This window comes from Hyposmocoma kahamanoa, unplaced genomic scaffold, assembly GCF_003589595.1.
Source record: "Hyposmocoma kahamanoa isolate Upper Pololo Valley unplaced genomic scaffold, ASM358959v1 279, whole genome shotgun sequence".
In the NCBI taxonomy this organism is placed as follows: Eukaryota; Metazoa; Arthropoda; class Insecta; order Lepidoptera; family Cosmopterigidae; genus Hyposmocoma; species Hyposmocoma kahamanoa.
In genome coordinates, this window is record NW_020653776.1 from 337326 (window position 1) to 355295 (window position 17970).

General features: G+C 38.0%; 2 protein-coding genes and 1 long non-coding RNA gene across 3 annotated transcripts in view; 1 reads left to right on the forward strand and 2 right to left on the reverse strand.

Annotated features, from left to right (window-relative positions):
- The window catches only part of LOC113229128 (mitochondrial 2-oxoglutarate/malate carrier protein-like), a 13154-nt gene extending 7675 nt beyond the window's left edge, over window positions 1-5479 (reverse strand). The window contains exons 1-2 of the mRNA XM_026462622.1: window positions 5319-5479; window positions 1558-1776 (exon numbers count right to left, since the gene is read on the reverse strand). Coding sequence (XP_026318407.1) covers window positions 1558-1776; window positions 5319-5386 — 287 coding nt within the window. The 5' untranslated portion in view covers window positions 5387-5479. The remainder of the gene's footprint in view (window positions 1-1557; window positions 1777-5318) is intronic.
- A 3070-nt stretch (window positions 5480-8549) lies between these two features.
- Window positions 8550-13925, forward strand: LOC113229135. Its single transcript, XR_003310383.1, has 3 exons — window positions 8550-8603; window positions 10975-11102; window positions 13836-13925. It is a non-coding gene; the product is annotated as an uncharacterized LOC113229135 (long non-coding RNA).
- On the reverse strand, window positions 9147-16679 carry LOC113229134 (mitochondrial 2-oxoglutarate/malate carrier protein-like). Its single transcript, XM_026462640.1, has 6 exons — window positions 16548-16679; window positions 14183-14401; window positions 13787-13966; window positions 13193-13295; window positions 10953-11071; window positions 9147-9968 (listed from the first exon to the last, which is right to left on the reverse strand). Exons 1-6 carry the CDS (start codon window positions 16652-16654, stop codon window positions 9788-9790), a joined length of 909 nt encoding a protein of 302 aa, XP_026318425.1. The 5' UTR covers window positions 16655-16679; the 3' UTR covers window positions 9147-9787.
- Window positions 16680-17970: the final 1291 nt, after the last annotated feature.

Here is a 17970-nt window from a genome sequence, read left to right on the forward strand (position 1 = left end):
AACGATAATAAAACGTGACGACATGGTGGGAAAGCGCCCTAACCCTTTAACACGACCAAGTTATCTTGACAGAATAGCATAGATAATACGGTGTCAACGCCAAAACGGCCTAATTCGATACTAATTTTTTATACATTACGATAATAATGATAATAAACAAATAAGTCACTTAAGTGGTTTAGTTGACAAGTTGGAACAAGTCGCTATAAAGGGGATAATGTTGTTTTATAGCAAAGGATATTTCTATATTGTGTCTATTATTATGAATATGATGACCTCGTTGAGATTACAATCATGTTAGCAGAATATTACTTTTATGAACTCTTAATAATATAGATAATTTCAAATATTCGTGCGATAATAAGTCATAATAAGAAGTTAGTTTTGATTATTATGGGCAACGTACTTATGTTCCTAATAGATAAGAATATCATTAAACAGTATCTATTGTATATTACCGGCCACAAACATTTCAACTTTATTTATATCCAACGATTGCGGAGGCAAAATGACAACATAAGACATCAATATTATGTATACTTTACAAAGTCATAAATTTCTGGAAGACCGTTTTAAGATCAAATATACCGCAATGGATTTTTTTTTATAATATCAAGTGACGGGACGAACAAGTCGTGCGCCTGATGGTAGGCCACATGCCTGTCCATAACAGTTGCCGTTTTAAATTTGCGCCTGTCACCCTCAGATTGAGACATAAGTTGACAAGTCTCATGTGCCTGTAATTTCACCAGCACCCTTACCCTTCGAAACAGGAACATATTAATTACTGCTTGGCGGCAGAAATAGGTAAGTACTACCCTGGTCGAACTCTGTCACAAGGAGTTCTTGTGCTATTAATGCAATAGTATTTTATATTATATTATTGATAATTGCATACAGAAACGAGTCCCATTGGATGAAACATCACATAATTTCGGCGCTGTCGTGTCATAGCTATTTTTTTTGGAAATTGGAAGCGCTGAAATGTATTAATTTATTTAGTAGTACTTTATATTACAATTACGGCATGCGATCGCTAGACTTATGTGGTTAGGGTACTAAGTAATTTATATAGATGCAAACCACTAACCATTAGATTTCTCGTCACTTAAGAGCTGTTACACGCGGCGACTGTTAGCAGATGCAATCGCGCGTTTGCATCGATGCTAAAGGTCACCGTGTGTCCACTACTCCAATTTGCAAAGTTGTTTTATAATCCGTTTGTTGTAATGAAATATACATTTATAAAATTATTTTTACTGGCCTTCAAATACAAAATGCAAATACTTAGCTTCGTATGAATTTGCATGCCCATTTTTATACCTATCGATTTGTAATGTAATATTGTTTACATTTAGTTAAGACCTAAACAAATGGACTATAGTTGCTGCAACATTTTTTAAGAATATAGAAATATACTTAATTATTTTAATGTTAGTTTATTTGTTATTGTTTCTGTAAATATTAGACCGTTATTGACATGCTAAGTGCCATTAAGCATGTTAGTAGCGCTCACTGATCCGACTTTAATAAAATTAAAATAAAATCAATACTTACTCTCGGTACATGTCAAAGAGGTAGTTATATACTCCAAGTCGTGTAGTTGTATAAGTAGCCTGTCGCAGGAGACCGGCGGAGAGACCGGTGTACACAGAAAAGAAGCCTTCTCTTGCGATGATTTCTGAAGCTACAGTAAACGATGACTTCCCTCTGCCAGCCAGCTGCATGCGAGTCTTGATTAAATCTAGAGGTTGCACTACGCATGTTGCTAACATACTGGAAGAAATGTAAAAATATATGATGCCAAGATATGTGACGTTTTTTACTGAAGATTCTTTGGCGCCGATAAAAAAATTTCCATGATGTGGACTTAACTGACTGTACGGTCTCTGTTAAAGCGATCATTCTAAATATTACAGTGATGACCCACGTCGGAACAGCTGTTTGGATGTCGAAATTTTAAATAATAGATACGTCATGCTCTCTCCAAATTTCAATTGTCACATGGGAAATTATATTATTTCGGAAACAATGTATTCTACCACAGTTGCTTGCAAGTTCTATTAAAATTAAGGGAAAATTCCATTCTCACTCATGATAAAAAGGAAGCCCTATACAAATGGCACTGTGAAGATATTACTGTGGCTCTGGAATCGAGTCCCAATAGTAATCAGTAACGGAGCTGCCGACTCGTGTGCGACATTTGCTCTTACATTTGGCAATCCATATAACTCGATCAACTATTGTGATCTTTGTGTTCTCAACGGTCTTGAAATGAGGAAGTCACGGGATAGAATGTTGTCTCTGTTATTTAAAATTCAGCCAAACATAGCTTGTACCCTCTGCTCCTTAAGCAAGTCTGTACTTCTGTATTCCTGACCACACCGCGTATCTATGATCGTTCCATGTTCGAGTGTGGTCTTTGGGAAGGAATTTCAGAACAGATTGTCTTCCAATGGCCAAACAATTCAAAAGTGTCCTTAAGAAAGTCGTCGCGTTACACATTTGTTGCACCTCCGAGGAAGTAAGTATTACCATAAGTGAAAGCTTTAGGATAAAATTAGAGCCTCCTCCTTTCGACTTCACATACGTCCAAAAATATTTAGGAGAATTCCGTATATTATATTGTGTTTTTAATGAATTCTCTGAAACATTACTCTTGCATTACCTTCATGCGGCTTCTCTCTACAGAGATCGTTCGATCGATCGAGGATCGCGAAAAAGTAACCATTTTTTGTGTATTGCTTTCTTCCGTGTATTAAGTTCGATTAAATCATGTCTGTACTAGATAGGGTAACTAGACCTCGCATTTGAGGTTTTAGAGAGAGGTATAAAGCAGGTTACAAAATTTAGAAAAATCCTCATTTATATTATCATGCGATAAAATTTGAGCCCAATTAATGTAACTTAAATATTTATTAATTATAATTCGTAATTACCTTTACAAAAATTAAAACGTGAGTTTTGCTTGTCCTTAAAACGTTTTTATTTTAAATAAAAAATATTTATTAAAATGGATCCTGTTTTTATTAAAAAATTTAGCTTTCTTAAATTTTGTATAAAATTATATCATTTGAAACTAAAAAAAGTAGAGATTATCTACAAAATTCGCCGCATAGTTTTGAAAGTCGGTAAACATATGTGGCTGATTTTGAGACATTGCATTTTCCTCGTTATGCTAAAGTCTTCTATACAAAAATTGGTCCAGTCTCCCAATTACCATCACCTACTTTGCACGAAGTTTTGTCATAACCTTGAGCTATCAATAATCACCAACTTTAAGGTAGTAAGCCAAGTAATTTCGAAAGTTGTTGTGTGCGATTGACAAATAAAAAATAACTTTTATGCATAACAACAATACAGCATCTTGCCCATTACGCAACTTGAGTAACAATCAACCTTGGCCGATAACAATAAAGAATATTGGGTTTTAAGCCAAGGCTGTATCAAGTAATACTATTTAGTTCTAATTTTAATTTTTTTTTAATGATTTATTGACTAATACAGATATAAAATATATGTATGCATGGAGATTAGTAGAAATTACTTTTCAAGATCTACAAAAGTAAAGCAGTAAATAATAGCTGATGTATGATCAGCTGAGATCGGAATAGACTGAGTGTATTGAACTAAATGTCAAAGAAGTAATAAGAAGAAACTTCGGAATTACTATTGCTTTTATATTTGTATGTGTAATCAGCAAACACTTAAAGTAAGTGTTTTTAGAAGGTAAGTTATGTAATTATAAATAATGCACACACTCAACATAGCCCCACACTAGGAAACCCTGTGTCGCGGGTGCCATGGACACACACATAGACAACCACAAATTACACCCAAACTCACGAGAGAAATAAATGTAGATTTTACAAATATTTCTCTCGGCCCAGGAATCGAATCTGAGACCTCTGCGTGGCAGTCTAGTGTGGTAACCGTTCGGCCATGGAAGCAGTTGTAAATAAACATGCTATTTTGTTTTAATATTGGCTGTAATTTTAATCATTTGGAATTTTAGTGGGAGGTGTTATCCACTCTATGTTTATTAATAACGTGTATTTTCATGGTTTTTGAAATTCTTGGTGCACAATTTGTTTTTACCATGACATATGGGGCAACCACTGTTATCTACGGTATTGATAAATGAGTAATTTAAATACATATTCTCAAATCTACACAAAAAATTTGATTGTAATAATAACTGATTAAAAAATGTAAGCTTTTTATGTAAGCCTAATAAAAATTATTATGTATGCTTTAAAGATTTTTATTCAAACTGCTCATAAGAAATATATGTAACATTACATAAGATGTACATCAATAAGCACTATTTAGCATAGTCTTTTTTTTTAAATTAATATAAAGTAAAATAATAAAATGCTGCTTAAAATAGTTTTGTATGATTTTTTTTACTGTATTAGCTTATGCTAAAAAATGTGCATTTCTCTGCGAATTTAGTTCCCAAAATTATTAAAATATCCTCATTTTGTGGAATTGGTCATAATTAAATAGTAGCAAAAAAAATTTAAACATGATGCTGATGATTTCAAAAGGTACACCAGTGCTTTAAATAATTCTCAGCAATCTTCCAGCGGCACAGTAAAATATTTTATATGCATGTTACATACCAATCCTTTAAAAAAATTGCAATAGAGTTTGAGGCACCTATGGTACTAACAAATTTACAAAACTTATATTTTTCGAGTTCTTAGGTTTTCGCGATTGTTACACATAGGAAATGAAACTATTTTTCCGGATTTAAATCGCGTATATTTGTTTTTTCAAACAAACCGACGTTTCGAAACGATGGTTTGTTTGAAAAAACAAATATACGCGATTTAAATCCGGAAAAATAGTTTCATTTCCTACTTATATTTTTATTAAATTTATGAAAGTGCTTTTTGGTGGAAGTTAAAAACAGATTTTTGTCATTTACTCTATAATTATAAAATTAAAGAGCTTGTGTTTAAAAATCGTAATATTAGATTAAAAATTGGCAAAAAATTGTCGTCAGCAATTAAGGCCGCGAGTGATAATTAAGGCGTTCATTTCAAATTGAAAGATCGTGTTAAATTTAATTATATTTAGTTGGACACACCGTTTAGCGCCTTCTTATGAATAGGACAAGGTCCTTCAGACACGGTCCGTCGTTACATGACTATTTCACGACAGACGGCGGAAAATAACTCTGTAAACATGCCATCTTTTAAACTTCTACGTTACGCTACAAAAATCCGCGTAATTCGAGTTGACCATGTTACTGGCATTGATAGCGTGTAAAGGACAAGGTTATAATCTTAAAATAAATGAAACTGTCTTACCCAGCACCACCGCCGAACGCAAACTTTAATGCATTAGGAATGTACCGATCTTTAGGTGGCGTTGACATTGTAGATTGTTTTCACTGATTACAAATAAACCTTGTACAAAATTATATAAGTTAATTTAAAAAAGTATTTAGAAATTACAAAAACTTTCGTATGCGGCAAGAAACCGCACGACCAACACTGCCCACACCCACACACCACAAGTCAACAGCTGGACATTTAACGTACAATTTGACGTTGACATTCGGCTTCTATCATTTTGACATTGACGGTTCTTTAACGCAAACCATGACGTTTACGTTCGGATACAATAATTCTTAGCAGATAAGGTTTTTGGCGCAGTTAAGTTTTGATACAAAAGCTATGTTTTTTAACCCATAGGAATATTTTTTAAAGGCGACTAATTGTGAAATCAAGTGATGTGAACAGTTTGTATTATCGAGCGATTTGCATTCTTCCTACTATTTATATCAAATTATGAAATACGAATCGTATTTATTTAAGCCTTAGACTGCCTTTCCACCACAGATGTGCGAGGATGTGTAGCGGCGATGTGGAACTGTGCGATGTTTCCCAACAAAGCTGTGCGAGGCAGCTAGGCGGTGAGAGGATCTGCAGCGGCGCGGTGCGAGGATGCGTTACGAACTCTTTTCAGCTATGCGCGGGCGGCGTACCGGTGTGGTGGGGTGAGCGGTGGCGATGTATCAGTGTCACTTAGCGTCACACTTTCAGCAGACATGGGGAATAGCGTTACATTTCTAACGCCGTGATAAATCACCGTGATTTTGTCACGACTGTTACTTCCGTGACGTTGAGACTCCTATAACTTACATCACGATATACGGTTTCAGCCAGCTGCTTCTTTCTAATAGTTAAAGCCGTTTTTTTATAGAATGATTTAAGTTTTTACTCCCCTTTGTAATAAATTTCAATTCCATTCAAAAAGTTGATTTTGTATTTAATGTAATTTTGTTTGTTACTTATTTAATGCGAATCTTTGGATAGTTAAAAACAGCAATAAAGTGTAATGTAATTATATTTCTAGTAGAATACACAAAGTATTAGATTATCAGTTAGAGTATCATTAGAGTATCAAAGTAAAAGATTATACATAAATATAAAATATCAACTCTTCCCATAATAAAACAAATGTACAAAAATATTTTACTTTGTTAATAAATAGGTTTGTAAAAACTGCTGCAGATTTTTTTCATCTGCCCTTTCTAGTAGTAATGAGCACCTATGACCCTTGTGAGTGAGCAAAGAAAGTCATCCTATCTCACTCACTCACCATCGCCGAAATGGCCCGATTTGAAGAACTACGAGTGGCGCGCACAGTCACCACGGAACGGAGACCGTGCATTGTATCAAATACGTATGTCGTGATGTAAGTGACGGGGATAGCTATTGGAACGGAGGAACACCTATGTGACTTTGGGACGTCGTTCCTTCGGAACGAGTCACGGTGATACTGTTTGACGGCGGATCATCGTGATTTTTTCATCGTGACGTTATTTATCACCCACCTCTAACTTTCAGTAGCTCTAATGTCCTACACCGTTTTGGACACATCCTAGCCCGCATCCCTCGCCCACATATTCCTTGCAAACATCTCTCGCTACTTTGTATGTACATATAAATACTTAGCTCCGCTAACCTTTTTCCACCGGAGCTGCGCTAAGCGAGGCTAAGAAAATGAAGTAATCCTATTGGTGGATTTTTTCCTCGCACGCATACCGCCTCGCTACGTCGCACATCTCTGGTGAAAAGGCAGCCTAATGCTGTGTAACACTGTTTTATCATTTCTTAATAATCGAGTGACATTTTCCGCAATAGCTCTTACGATAAATGATAGAATTTTTCTTGCACGCACAAAGACAAAGTATGTTCACTTCTGTGCAAATTGCTTACGCACTCAAGTCATCCTCTTAAGGAATATTTAAGTTCCTTTTAAGTCATGCTGTCGGTTTCGTAAGATTGAATTTATGTTTGCATTTTATTAGAAATGTTCTGTTTATGGTAACAAGTTCTAAACTAAATAACGAGTATTCTACATATTGTTGTTCGCTCTGAAAATATGGGGGAAAGAAACGGATTTTAACTTTCATATGAATGTATTTGAAAACGTAAAATAATTCTTCAAATTACTTATAGGTATCCATCTCAGACCACAATGGTCTGTGGTATCCTTAAATGGAAATGTACAGACATCAGCGAGGCTTCGGCTGCCGGAGCAATCCGCCTGGAATGCCATTGCATCGTTGATTTATATAAGTACTATACTTATGTATAGTGCACGATGTCTTTTGCCCTGACCATTTCCCTGTAACTATGACAGGGAATACCTAGTTAAACCTAAAATTATTTACTAATGGAATCGTATGTACAGTTGCCCTTTGCCTTTAGTACAGCAGTGGGCGGCGTATGGCTGAACGATGATGATGATACAATGGGAGGAAACCCGCTAACGTCACAGACATGTCAGATAATTTACGGCGTGATTATTTGATCGATGGCAAACATACTAACACAGCTATGTCAGATGAAGAAGTGCTTTCAGATAAGGACTGAATTAAAATGATTAATAAACGGAAATATATTTACTTTTATATAAAAGAAGCACACTTAATAAAAATAGGGAAATAGTTTCACAGCTCCCTAAAGTTCACACGGAAACTAAAACAACAATAAAGTACGTTGTTCAAAATTCAAATTATTATAGATTCTAAATCTAATAATTAATGGGTATGTATAATATAGGTATAATATTCGTGTGCATTCGGAAATCCGATGATTGCTGAGGGACATTGCAAGAATAGAAGCACAGATTATTTGGGGATAGACAGACTGTGTGCAGATAAATAAATCTGGCAATGTACCTATCCGATAAGATTAGTGTAATTTGTACGAACTTTGATCATATATGCATTACAATAATTATAATTTAGTTTAAATTGTGTCGATCATTATAAAAGTGGTGTAAGTTCATATTTTAAAACGCATGTGTTTTGCTTAAAAGTATCACATTTAGTCATTGACTTACAAATAAATGGACGACGGGTCTAATACAAAAACCACGAAAAAAATGTCCCAAGTCAACCTATTCGAAATTTAAATTGTAATGTCATCGCAGTATCCATAGACTAATATATAATACTGGCAGTATCGCGCTGTCAGTAGAACAAATGAAGACTAAAGCGGAGTGTCGCGCTCTGTATACGATTTTAGCGCCTTCCAAGTGCGGACACTTTTTAGCGCGGACCCGACGTCCATATAATTGTAAGTCAATGCATTTAGTCATATTTTTCATTATAAAAGTGAAGCAACTCCAATAATTGCACTAACATCCCATAGATGGCATTACTAGTTACTAAGGGAACTAAAATTACTACACATTCATTTGCTAAAACCTCATTATTTCAAAATTTAATTACAAGGACACAATTCAGTTTTACAATGAACGACAAAAAAATGAAAACCTTCTTTAATTTATTTTCCGGTAGCAAAGGTTAACAATTTTTCGTAAATAATTATTTTTAACCAAATTGAATTTTTTGGCCACAGTCCAAATCGCATTTGCGAAATGGTAAAAATAACTATGATGTAAGTACGGCTTTAGGAATCTCTCTGTGTATGGAACTAATGGCAATAAATAGTAAAATAATGCACAAAATGTTGAGTGTTATTAAAATAATAATAAAAACATTACATTTATTCTCACAAGTTCAATGTATGGAACTTTTGGATTACAATTGTTCCACGTGGAACTGAATACATGGCATTATACTATAAAATAATACGCAATAATATATAAAACACCGTTAAACGCACAGACAGATATATGTCTGTGGTTTAACGCTTCATGTACAAGTATGCAATGCAAGACAATCATTTTACACACGACTCAGTGTCGTAGTACCTATCTAAAAAACAAAACATAGCATAATTATGATGATATATTTATCAAGATTATAAATTATCATTTCGAATTCGAACCCTGCTTGAAAGGCAATCGCTGTGTCCACCTAGATCATAGGTTCTCAAAGTTTTTGCCTCCCGCCCACTTACGCGAGATAAAAAAATTTCAACACCCGCCACAAAAAATAATGAAACACGAATTTTTATACTAACTTAACACAAAAAATGACTTGGAAAAAATACCTACATATTACGTAGTGTAGTTTATATTCAGGTTTATTTTTGCATACGCGGTAGCATCCCCAGGACAGCATCAACGCCCTCCAATTGCTTCCGAGGCCCCTACCGCATCCCTAGGACTTCAGTGCCCACTGGGGCACACCACTTTGGGAAACTATGACCTAGATACTTGTTTTGTTACTTGAATGGACTTTTGGGACTTTGATTGAACATTTTGTAGTAGGTACTCCTACGACTCTCAAAATACTAACCTCTCTCAGTCCTATGACTAAATTCGCCATTTTGTAATATCCATAAATCCATAATTATTCAGACCTAAAGTATGCAGCATTCATTTGCTCGAGGAATATAAATGTAAGCACAGTGTGCGGGCCTAAGCGAGCGTAATATGGTAAAAAACCTTTCCAAAGGGACAAAACTCCCTCGTTTTGTATCAAGTTGGTTATCACCGACATTTGGCTTTGGCCTTTTGCTGCGTTTTGGATTCTGCAAAAAAAAAGAACTTACGACAGTACTCCCGTGACTTATATCATAACGGATAGGCCCGTGGGATCAGTCGCTGGTCGGTAACTTCAAAAATACGGCGCCACGCATGTCGGCCCGAGGCCGCCCAGCCACGTCCGTTTTTTTTATGAGATCAAGTGACGGGACGAACAAGTCGCCCACCACGTGATAAGTACCATGCCTGTCCATAACAGTTGCAGTACCACTGAGTGCTGTAAATCACAAAGATCTGAGGGGCACTGCCACCGTCACCCTGAAACATAAGTTGATAAGTCCCATGTGCTTGTAATTTCGCCAGCATCCTTACCCTTCAAAACCGCAACGCAGTAATGCTCGCATTACGTTATTTTTGTTTTTTGCTTCATTTATTACTTTTGAAAAAAAAAACGCCTACCACTTTTCACTGGCAATGTACTGGAACTGTAGCGGCAACCATGTTTTACATTATTTCACACAAATAACTATTGTTATGCAAGGGCTGTAGATTGAACCACGAGGCAAGCCAGTTGTTCATAAATAGAATCCTAAGCGTAGCGAGGGTTTCAAGTCACGAGACGTAAAACAACTTTGTTGCCAAGCGAAACACACAATTTTTACAAACACATAGCTTTTTTTAACAGTTTTCTGTCCGTATGAGCCAGTCGCGGAGGCTTTACTGATGTCGGAGACCGCATTATAAGATGTGATCACCCACATCTCATGCAAGGCGTGGATGGTGCCTTCAATATACAGGCTCATTCGCCAGATTTTTACGCAACCTTAGACACAAGTTGACAAGTCGCATGTGCCTGTAATTTCACTAGCACCCTTCAAAATCCGGAACTCAGTATAAGGCTCATATTACTGATTGGCGGCAGAAACAAGTAAATACTTACTTCCCTGGACGAACACTTTCAAGGAGCTCCATTGCTGCTAAAAAATAACCTTACTTAAATATTTTTGCCTCTGATGTACATTATTACTCACTTAGTCTTTGCAATATCAACAGGCAAAGAGGCGATGGCGGTAACGAGGCCGGCGACCATGGAAGCACTGAAGTGTAACAGGATGCCATCCGAAATGGACACAAGCATCATCTCGCGTGCCTAAAATAAGAAATCAATTACATCGACGAAGGTAACTGTCTAATAATACGTCAATGTCGTGTATGACGTGCTTGAATTTACACTCTATCACGCCTGTCTCCCAGCGGGTAGGCAGAGACCATGGATCTCCATCTGCTATGCCCTGACAAATCTCTTTCACCTCCTTCATTCCCGTCAGTCTCTTTATACATTCCCGTTTATTCTCGGTACTTTTAATCCGAACCTTTAAGGGCACCCCCAACCTGATTGAGATGTCGTCCACATTTGCTCTATAAATTATCCGTCAATCTACCAAGGTTCATTCTCTAGACCTGTATCGGTCGATCATCTTTGATAACCCGGGTCGATCATGACCCATGCGTAATGTGTCAAATGATTTGATGATATGTTCGACCTTTTAGCGGATCACCCGTCGCTCACGATAGTCCCATGAGGCGTTTAAAAATGTCAAATCATACAATTAGCTTTTATTATTTCCTGCTAATGGGTTAATGTATACAAAGTAAAATGCATCATTGATAAACCACATTTAGGACACTAAAATTTCTTTCTAGGAAACGTAACACCTACAAAACAAAAACTTATGAGCATTCAAAATTAGTCATTTATTATTCATTAATATTTTAATATTAGCTCGCACTCATAAATAAACACAACATACCGAAAAACAGATTAAACTCACAAAATTACCATGAAGGACACTACACCACGGAACAATTAGGATGAATGATTGATAGAGTCATTGGTCCGTTAACCCGACATTTTGGTTCGAATGCTCTATCGAACACAACGTTCGACAAAAACGAAGAGTCAGAAGGCGAAACGTGTCGTGAGTGGGGACTTCACTAATGTCAATTGTTGAATAATCTCTAAAATTATAGTGATAAAGCCGAATATTGCGCGCATGACCCATGAAACTCTAAACTGATCGGGTTATTTAGAAGCTAGTAAACCAGGTTATCGGGTCACAGGTGCTGTCCGAATCATTTTGATTCGATCGATCACGATCGACACGCGTCTAGTTCATTCTTTCTAGATGACTAAACCAAGGCTGTTGCAAATATCAGCATACGGATCCGCATCCGCGGATAATCTACATGCATTAAAATATCCGCATCAGTATCCGCATTCATCAATGCTGATATTCATTGCGGATGTTCGAGTCGTAACACGAACAAAAATTACGCTGGAGTATTTACAAACTTCCAGAAACTGTACGCCGAAAAAGTAGCTCAGGTTGTTTTCAAAGTAAGTACAGTAACTTTGATAAAATTCCAGAACGATTAAGCTAGGGAGATGGATTGTTTTCATGCAGATTGATTCTTTTATTAATAAATGGCATAAAATCATTAAATAGTATTTTATTACAATTACCAAAGAAAATATAAAGCTTTTTCATGTAGATAGATTTAGTAAGAATGTACGTGGGGAAATCCTTAGAGGATACCTCTCCGTCGCGGGGGTAGCGGAGAGGTTATGCTCTAGTAGGAGGGATCCGTGATCTACATTGCGCACCAGAACTCCACAGCACCTGAGAGGAGCTACGTCCTCGCCCTCCCCCGTCTCACGACCTCGCGGCTGCCAAACTTACTGGCCAACGGAGCTCCGATCGCCCGCAGCCGCGAAATCCCAACGCCCCTGTCGTGAGACGTCCTGACTACCCTTTATAGCGTTTTCTTAGTGCGCCATTTCTCTACGAAGGTTAGCGGCCATCATGGCTATTCTCATTTTTAAAAATCTGCCGCATGAAACAGGGAACTTGTGCTAAGATGGAACCAGTGTCTCAGATTCTTCAACCACGATGTTTTCCTTCTGCCACTACTACTGCTGCTTTCCTTGTATTTTTCCCTGCATTATTAGTTGAAAAATCCGGTATCTATTACCCCTCATTACGTGGCCGAAATACCGCAGCTTCCTTTCCTTTACAATTCTTAGTATTTCCAACTTATTTTTCATTCGACGAAGAACCTCAACATTGGTGACCTTTTGTACCCACGATATGCCAAGCATATGTCTGTACAGCCACATCTCAAAGGACTCCACTTTATAGCATACCAAAGTAAACTCACTCGATTTTCGGCTTTAAGATAATATTTTAAAATCCCTATGTAATTGTTGTACCTGGGTATAAGTGCTGAGTTGCGCGGCATTGACGACCATTGCGCGGAAGACAGTCGGCGCAGCGCCTCGCCACAGCTTTAACACACCTTCTTCTTTCACTATTCTAGAACCATCAACAAGCTACTTTTCCTTTATGTACGAGTTTATAATGGTGAGAATTTCCAGCCAAAGCAATCCCTAGCAGAAACTAAATAAATTACCTTTTTTTTACATGAGACCAAGTGACGGAACGAACAAGTCGCCCACCTGTCCATAACAGTTGCATCCACTCAGTGCCACCAATCAGTGCTTTAAATCACAAAGATCGGTTGGGCAGTAACCCTGCACCCGCCACCCTGAGACATAAGTTGACAAGTCCCATATGCCCGTAATTTCACCAGCACTCTGCCGTCACTCTGCTCTGCGTCTGCTCACAAGACTGGTTGGTGGTAGAAATAGGTAAGGGTCAGCAGTTCTCTGGACGAACTCTTTCACAAGGACCTCTACTGATCCTAAGGACCTTTGGATTCGTGTAGTCAGTTTTGCTGATATAAATATTGCCGATGTAAAAAACAGTCAATACGAATATTTCTGTATATAACACACAGGCCTTACCTGCTGAGTGCTTCAAAAACGCTGCTATAATTTCTTCTCTGTCTCTCAGGAAGTCTACCGTCAGCTGTCATTCTAATAAGGACAACTTCTGTTGGAGTACCGATAAAGGCACCAATTCCACCCGACACTGTACCCAGCATCGTTTTTTGCACGAAGCCTGGTGCCACGCCTTGATTTCTTCTAAAATATATTGTTAAATAAAAAACCTTATTAATAAAACTTGTTTCGTTTCTCTTGAGTAAAAAGTGAGGTAAAAAAGGGATCTCGTCCAAAAATGGAGGTACGAGGTTTTCACATTTAGGCGACGAATTTTGTGTCCTGTGCAATATATTATTAAATAAATAATTAAATAAGAACTATTACAAGGCAGAGGAAGTAAACGACATTGATACTTGCTCTTTATATGAGTCAAAAAGATAATTAAACACGCCAAGACGCGTGGTCCCGTAAGTGGCTTGTCTCAGGAGGCCGGCGGAAAGACCGTTGTACAAAGCCATAAAACCTTCCATGGCCACGATTTCCGAAGTCACTGCAACTGAGGACTTTCCCATGCCAGCCAGCTGCATTCGAGTTTTTATTAAATCCAGGGGTTGAACTATGCATGTTGCCATCATGCTAAAATAAATTCAAAATTTACTCGAACAATTTAACTCTTCAGCCACCCATATAGTAATGTTGTGTAAATCACAAATTTTGCTTTCTTAAACTTTAGAACTTGCTAACCACGACAGATATGTGTCTGTGTTGCTAACGTTGTTATTACTTTTAAACCCCATTAAAACATTCCGTAATCTCGCGGTTATTTTACCATAAAAAGTTGTGATTTTCGACAGCATCCAGCGTTAAATTTTCTGAGCAATCAAATTAACAAATAAATGAATTAATTATAATGTTAACTGGAAGAGGAAGTCTGTGGACCATGGGAATGAGCATGAAGCGCGTGTTTAGAAACCAAACTTTTAAGTTGGGTTAGAAAAAGCATAAATATCTCAGCAGGAACATAAACAAAATTATGCCAAATGTCTTGTTCATATCAAGTTCCTACATTTTCTCGATTGCTATACATCTTATTCGTATTTATGATAAAGTTATACCTATTCGATTCAGTTAACGAAATGTCCACAATACAAAACATTAAAAGAGCGCTGAAAAACAACAGATGTCCATAACAGTTGCAGTGCCACACAGAGCTTTAATTCGCAAATATCCGAGTGGCACTGCCACTGCGCCCGGTACTCTGAAACATAAGTTGATAAGTCTCAAGTGCCTGTAATTTCACTAGCACCCTTACCCTTCAACACCGGAACGCAGTAATGCTCACATTACTGCTTGGCGGCAGAAATAGTTAAAGTGGTACTGGCAGTAGTTCCCTGGACTAACTCTTTCACACGGAGCTCTACTACTACTATCTTCACGCCTGTCTTCCAACGGGATAGGCAGTGACGATGGACTTCCACATGATACGCTCCTCACAAACGCTTTCGCCTCCTCCACTCCCGTCAGTCTCTTCATACATGCTCGTTTATTCTTGGCCGGGCTTTTTTAAGAACGTCCTCAATCTGATTGAGATATGTACGCCGAGGTCTAAGTCTCCTCACACCTCCATCCACATTTGCTCTATAAATTCGTGTTGTTAATCTACTGACTTTCATTCTTTCTACATGACCAAACCATCGAAGCATCCCCAGCTCTATCATTTTTCACATACCACAACGCGAGAGCAACGTAGTAAGAGATTAACTTCTTCTGCCACAAAAAACTACCAAACAAGTCTTTGTTTTGTGGTGAAATCCTTCTAGGGTACCTCTCCGCCGCGGGGGCAGCGGACTTCTACCGGCTAAAACCCACAGTGGCCTTCTCGGGTGCTGTAGTGGGAAAGAACCGGGATCGACTTTGCGCACCGGAACCCCCCCAGCACCTAGGAGAAGCTACGTCCTCTCCTCACGACGAAGCGGGCCACACCGCCCCGTCGTCCTCCTCGCGGCTGCCTAACTTACTGGCGAACGAAGCCCCCGCTCCGATCGTCCGCAGCCGCGAAGGTACGCCGCCGCCGAGCGGGATCGGCCCTCTCCCGATCACGCTCGGCGACCTCCTTCTGAAGCATCACCGCTTCACAGAAGGAGACCACTGCCTTATGGGAACCAAACAAGTCCTACATCAACCTAACGTGAGGTTACCGTATAATTGGTCCCAGCTAATGAACCTTAGTGATAATTGTTACCAGATGGAGTGCATGCGCAAAATCGATATATATAACGATGTGAAAATCAACTGAAAGCCAGACGACATCCACTGTTGCCGTTAACGCGCCTAGCTAGGAGCTCTGAGTACTTGTTGATATTGTAATGGAAGTACAGAGTGTTAACTGTAACATATCATCTGTATTCGGAATATTTATGATTCCAATGGCTGACTGTACTTTTTACGAAAGAAATTTGCCAACAAACTCACATCCATAAACTTCGACTAAAGAAGTTGCGTGCAATTGATCACGACTGTACGTATTAACTGCAGATATGGAATCCATCTGTTAGCAGCTTAAACCTGTCTAAGAAAGCCGGTGCGCAGCTTTCGGGTAGGTTTTCAGCACGTATGCGTGCCAGCATTGGGCTGGTTTAAAAAAGTGTTTACGCAGACACAACGCCCTGCCAGCTGCCAGCACTGGCATGCCTGCAACATCCAATAATTTTATCAATGTATGAAAACATTCTTAATTTGTTAAATTTGATAGCTCAGATATTTAGATATTGAGTGTAGGTACCCAGCTGCACCGCCAAACGCAAACTTTAGTGCATTTGGAACATAACGGTCAGGGTGAGAAGATGAAGGCGTTGGTGTAATAGTTTCTCGTCTCTTTGGCTCAGGCATTGGAGATTAGATCCTTTGATGATAATTTTTGAAGATATTAGCTTATAAAATTATTTAAAATATACGATTAAAAAAATGCGAATAACGTAGCGATTTTATCCACTTGGCCACGAACTTCACAGGTACTTTAGTACGTTATTTATAAATTGGTGCTGCTTTTTCCACTGCATAATCTTCTTTTTTGCTTATTGGCGCTGCCCTTTTTAGGATTTCGCCAGGGTCAAGTTTGTAAAAATAGTAAATGGCGAACGTCGCCAACGCTTTATGCGCCAACGTCTGGTTTTTATATCTGGCATTGATCTGTCGTATATCTTGGATTTTTTTTTCAATTTTTCACGGATTTGACACTTTCGCAAAGATATTTTTTTCTTGGTTTTCTTCCAATCTAATTAGGGCGTGCATTTGGAGCTTAGAGGTTGGAAAAAAAATAAATTTGGCGTATTGCACTTTATAGATGTGAAACAACGGACACCTAAACGTAGTGCTTAAAATCTCTTTGTGGACACCTTCGAGGATGGAAAATGGACACTTACTTATTTAAAGATTAGAAACTTTTGAAATGTGGTGCTGGAGGGGAATGAAGGCCATAAGTTGGATGGAAAAGAAAATCAATGAAGAAGTATTGAGAACGGTAAACGAGAAGAGAACGATCCTGAGTACTGTAGAGAATAGACGTAGGAAAATGATTGGACATTGAATACGACACGACAACTTCTTTAAGTCCATTTTATAAGGAAAAATCTAAGGGAAGAGGGGAAGAGGTCGATCTAGGTACAGCTACACAGACCAAATAAAGGAAAAGGGAGTGCCCTTCCGCTCTTAGGCCTCTCATTGCTTCGAGCTCCACTGCTCTTAGCTTCGACTTTGGAGCGGCTGAATACTCCTTATAAATAAGCCTAGGTCAACATTTTTTCTTTCTCATCTGGAGCGGAGGACAACTAAAGAAAGAAAGAAATTTAAGTAATTTAGACATTCATATTATACTAAATATTACTTGGAACTCTTTCCGGAATCAGGAAAAGCAAGGGCGTTTCCTAGAAAACGTATAATGAGGGAGATGAAGATGATAGGGGTCCGTAGTTTCGCACTACAATACTTACTGTTCTTTTGACATAACGTTAATCGATAAATGATTAATTCGATCGCCAAAAGGAAGAGCTGTCATTCTTTCGACCAAACGTGCATCGACAAATAATGTTTTCGATCAATAACATAAAACTACAAAGTTCTTTCGATTAAACTTGATTGGTCATTCGTTTATTCGATCAGTAACAGAATAATCTAACATTCATTCGACCTCACGTTAATCGACCAAA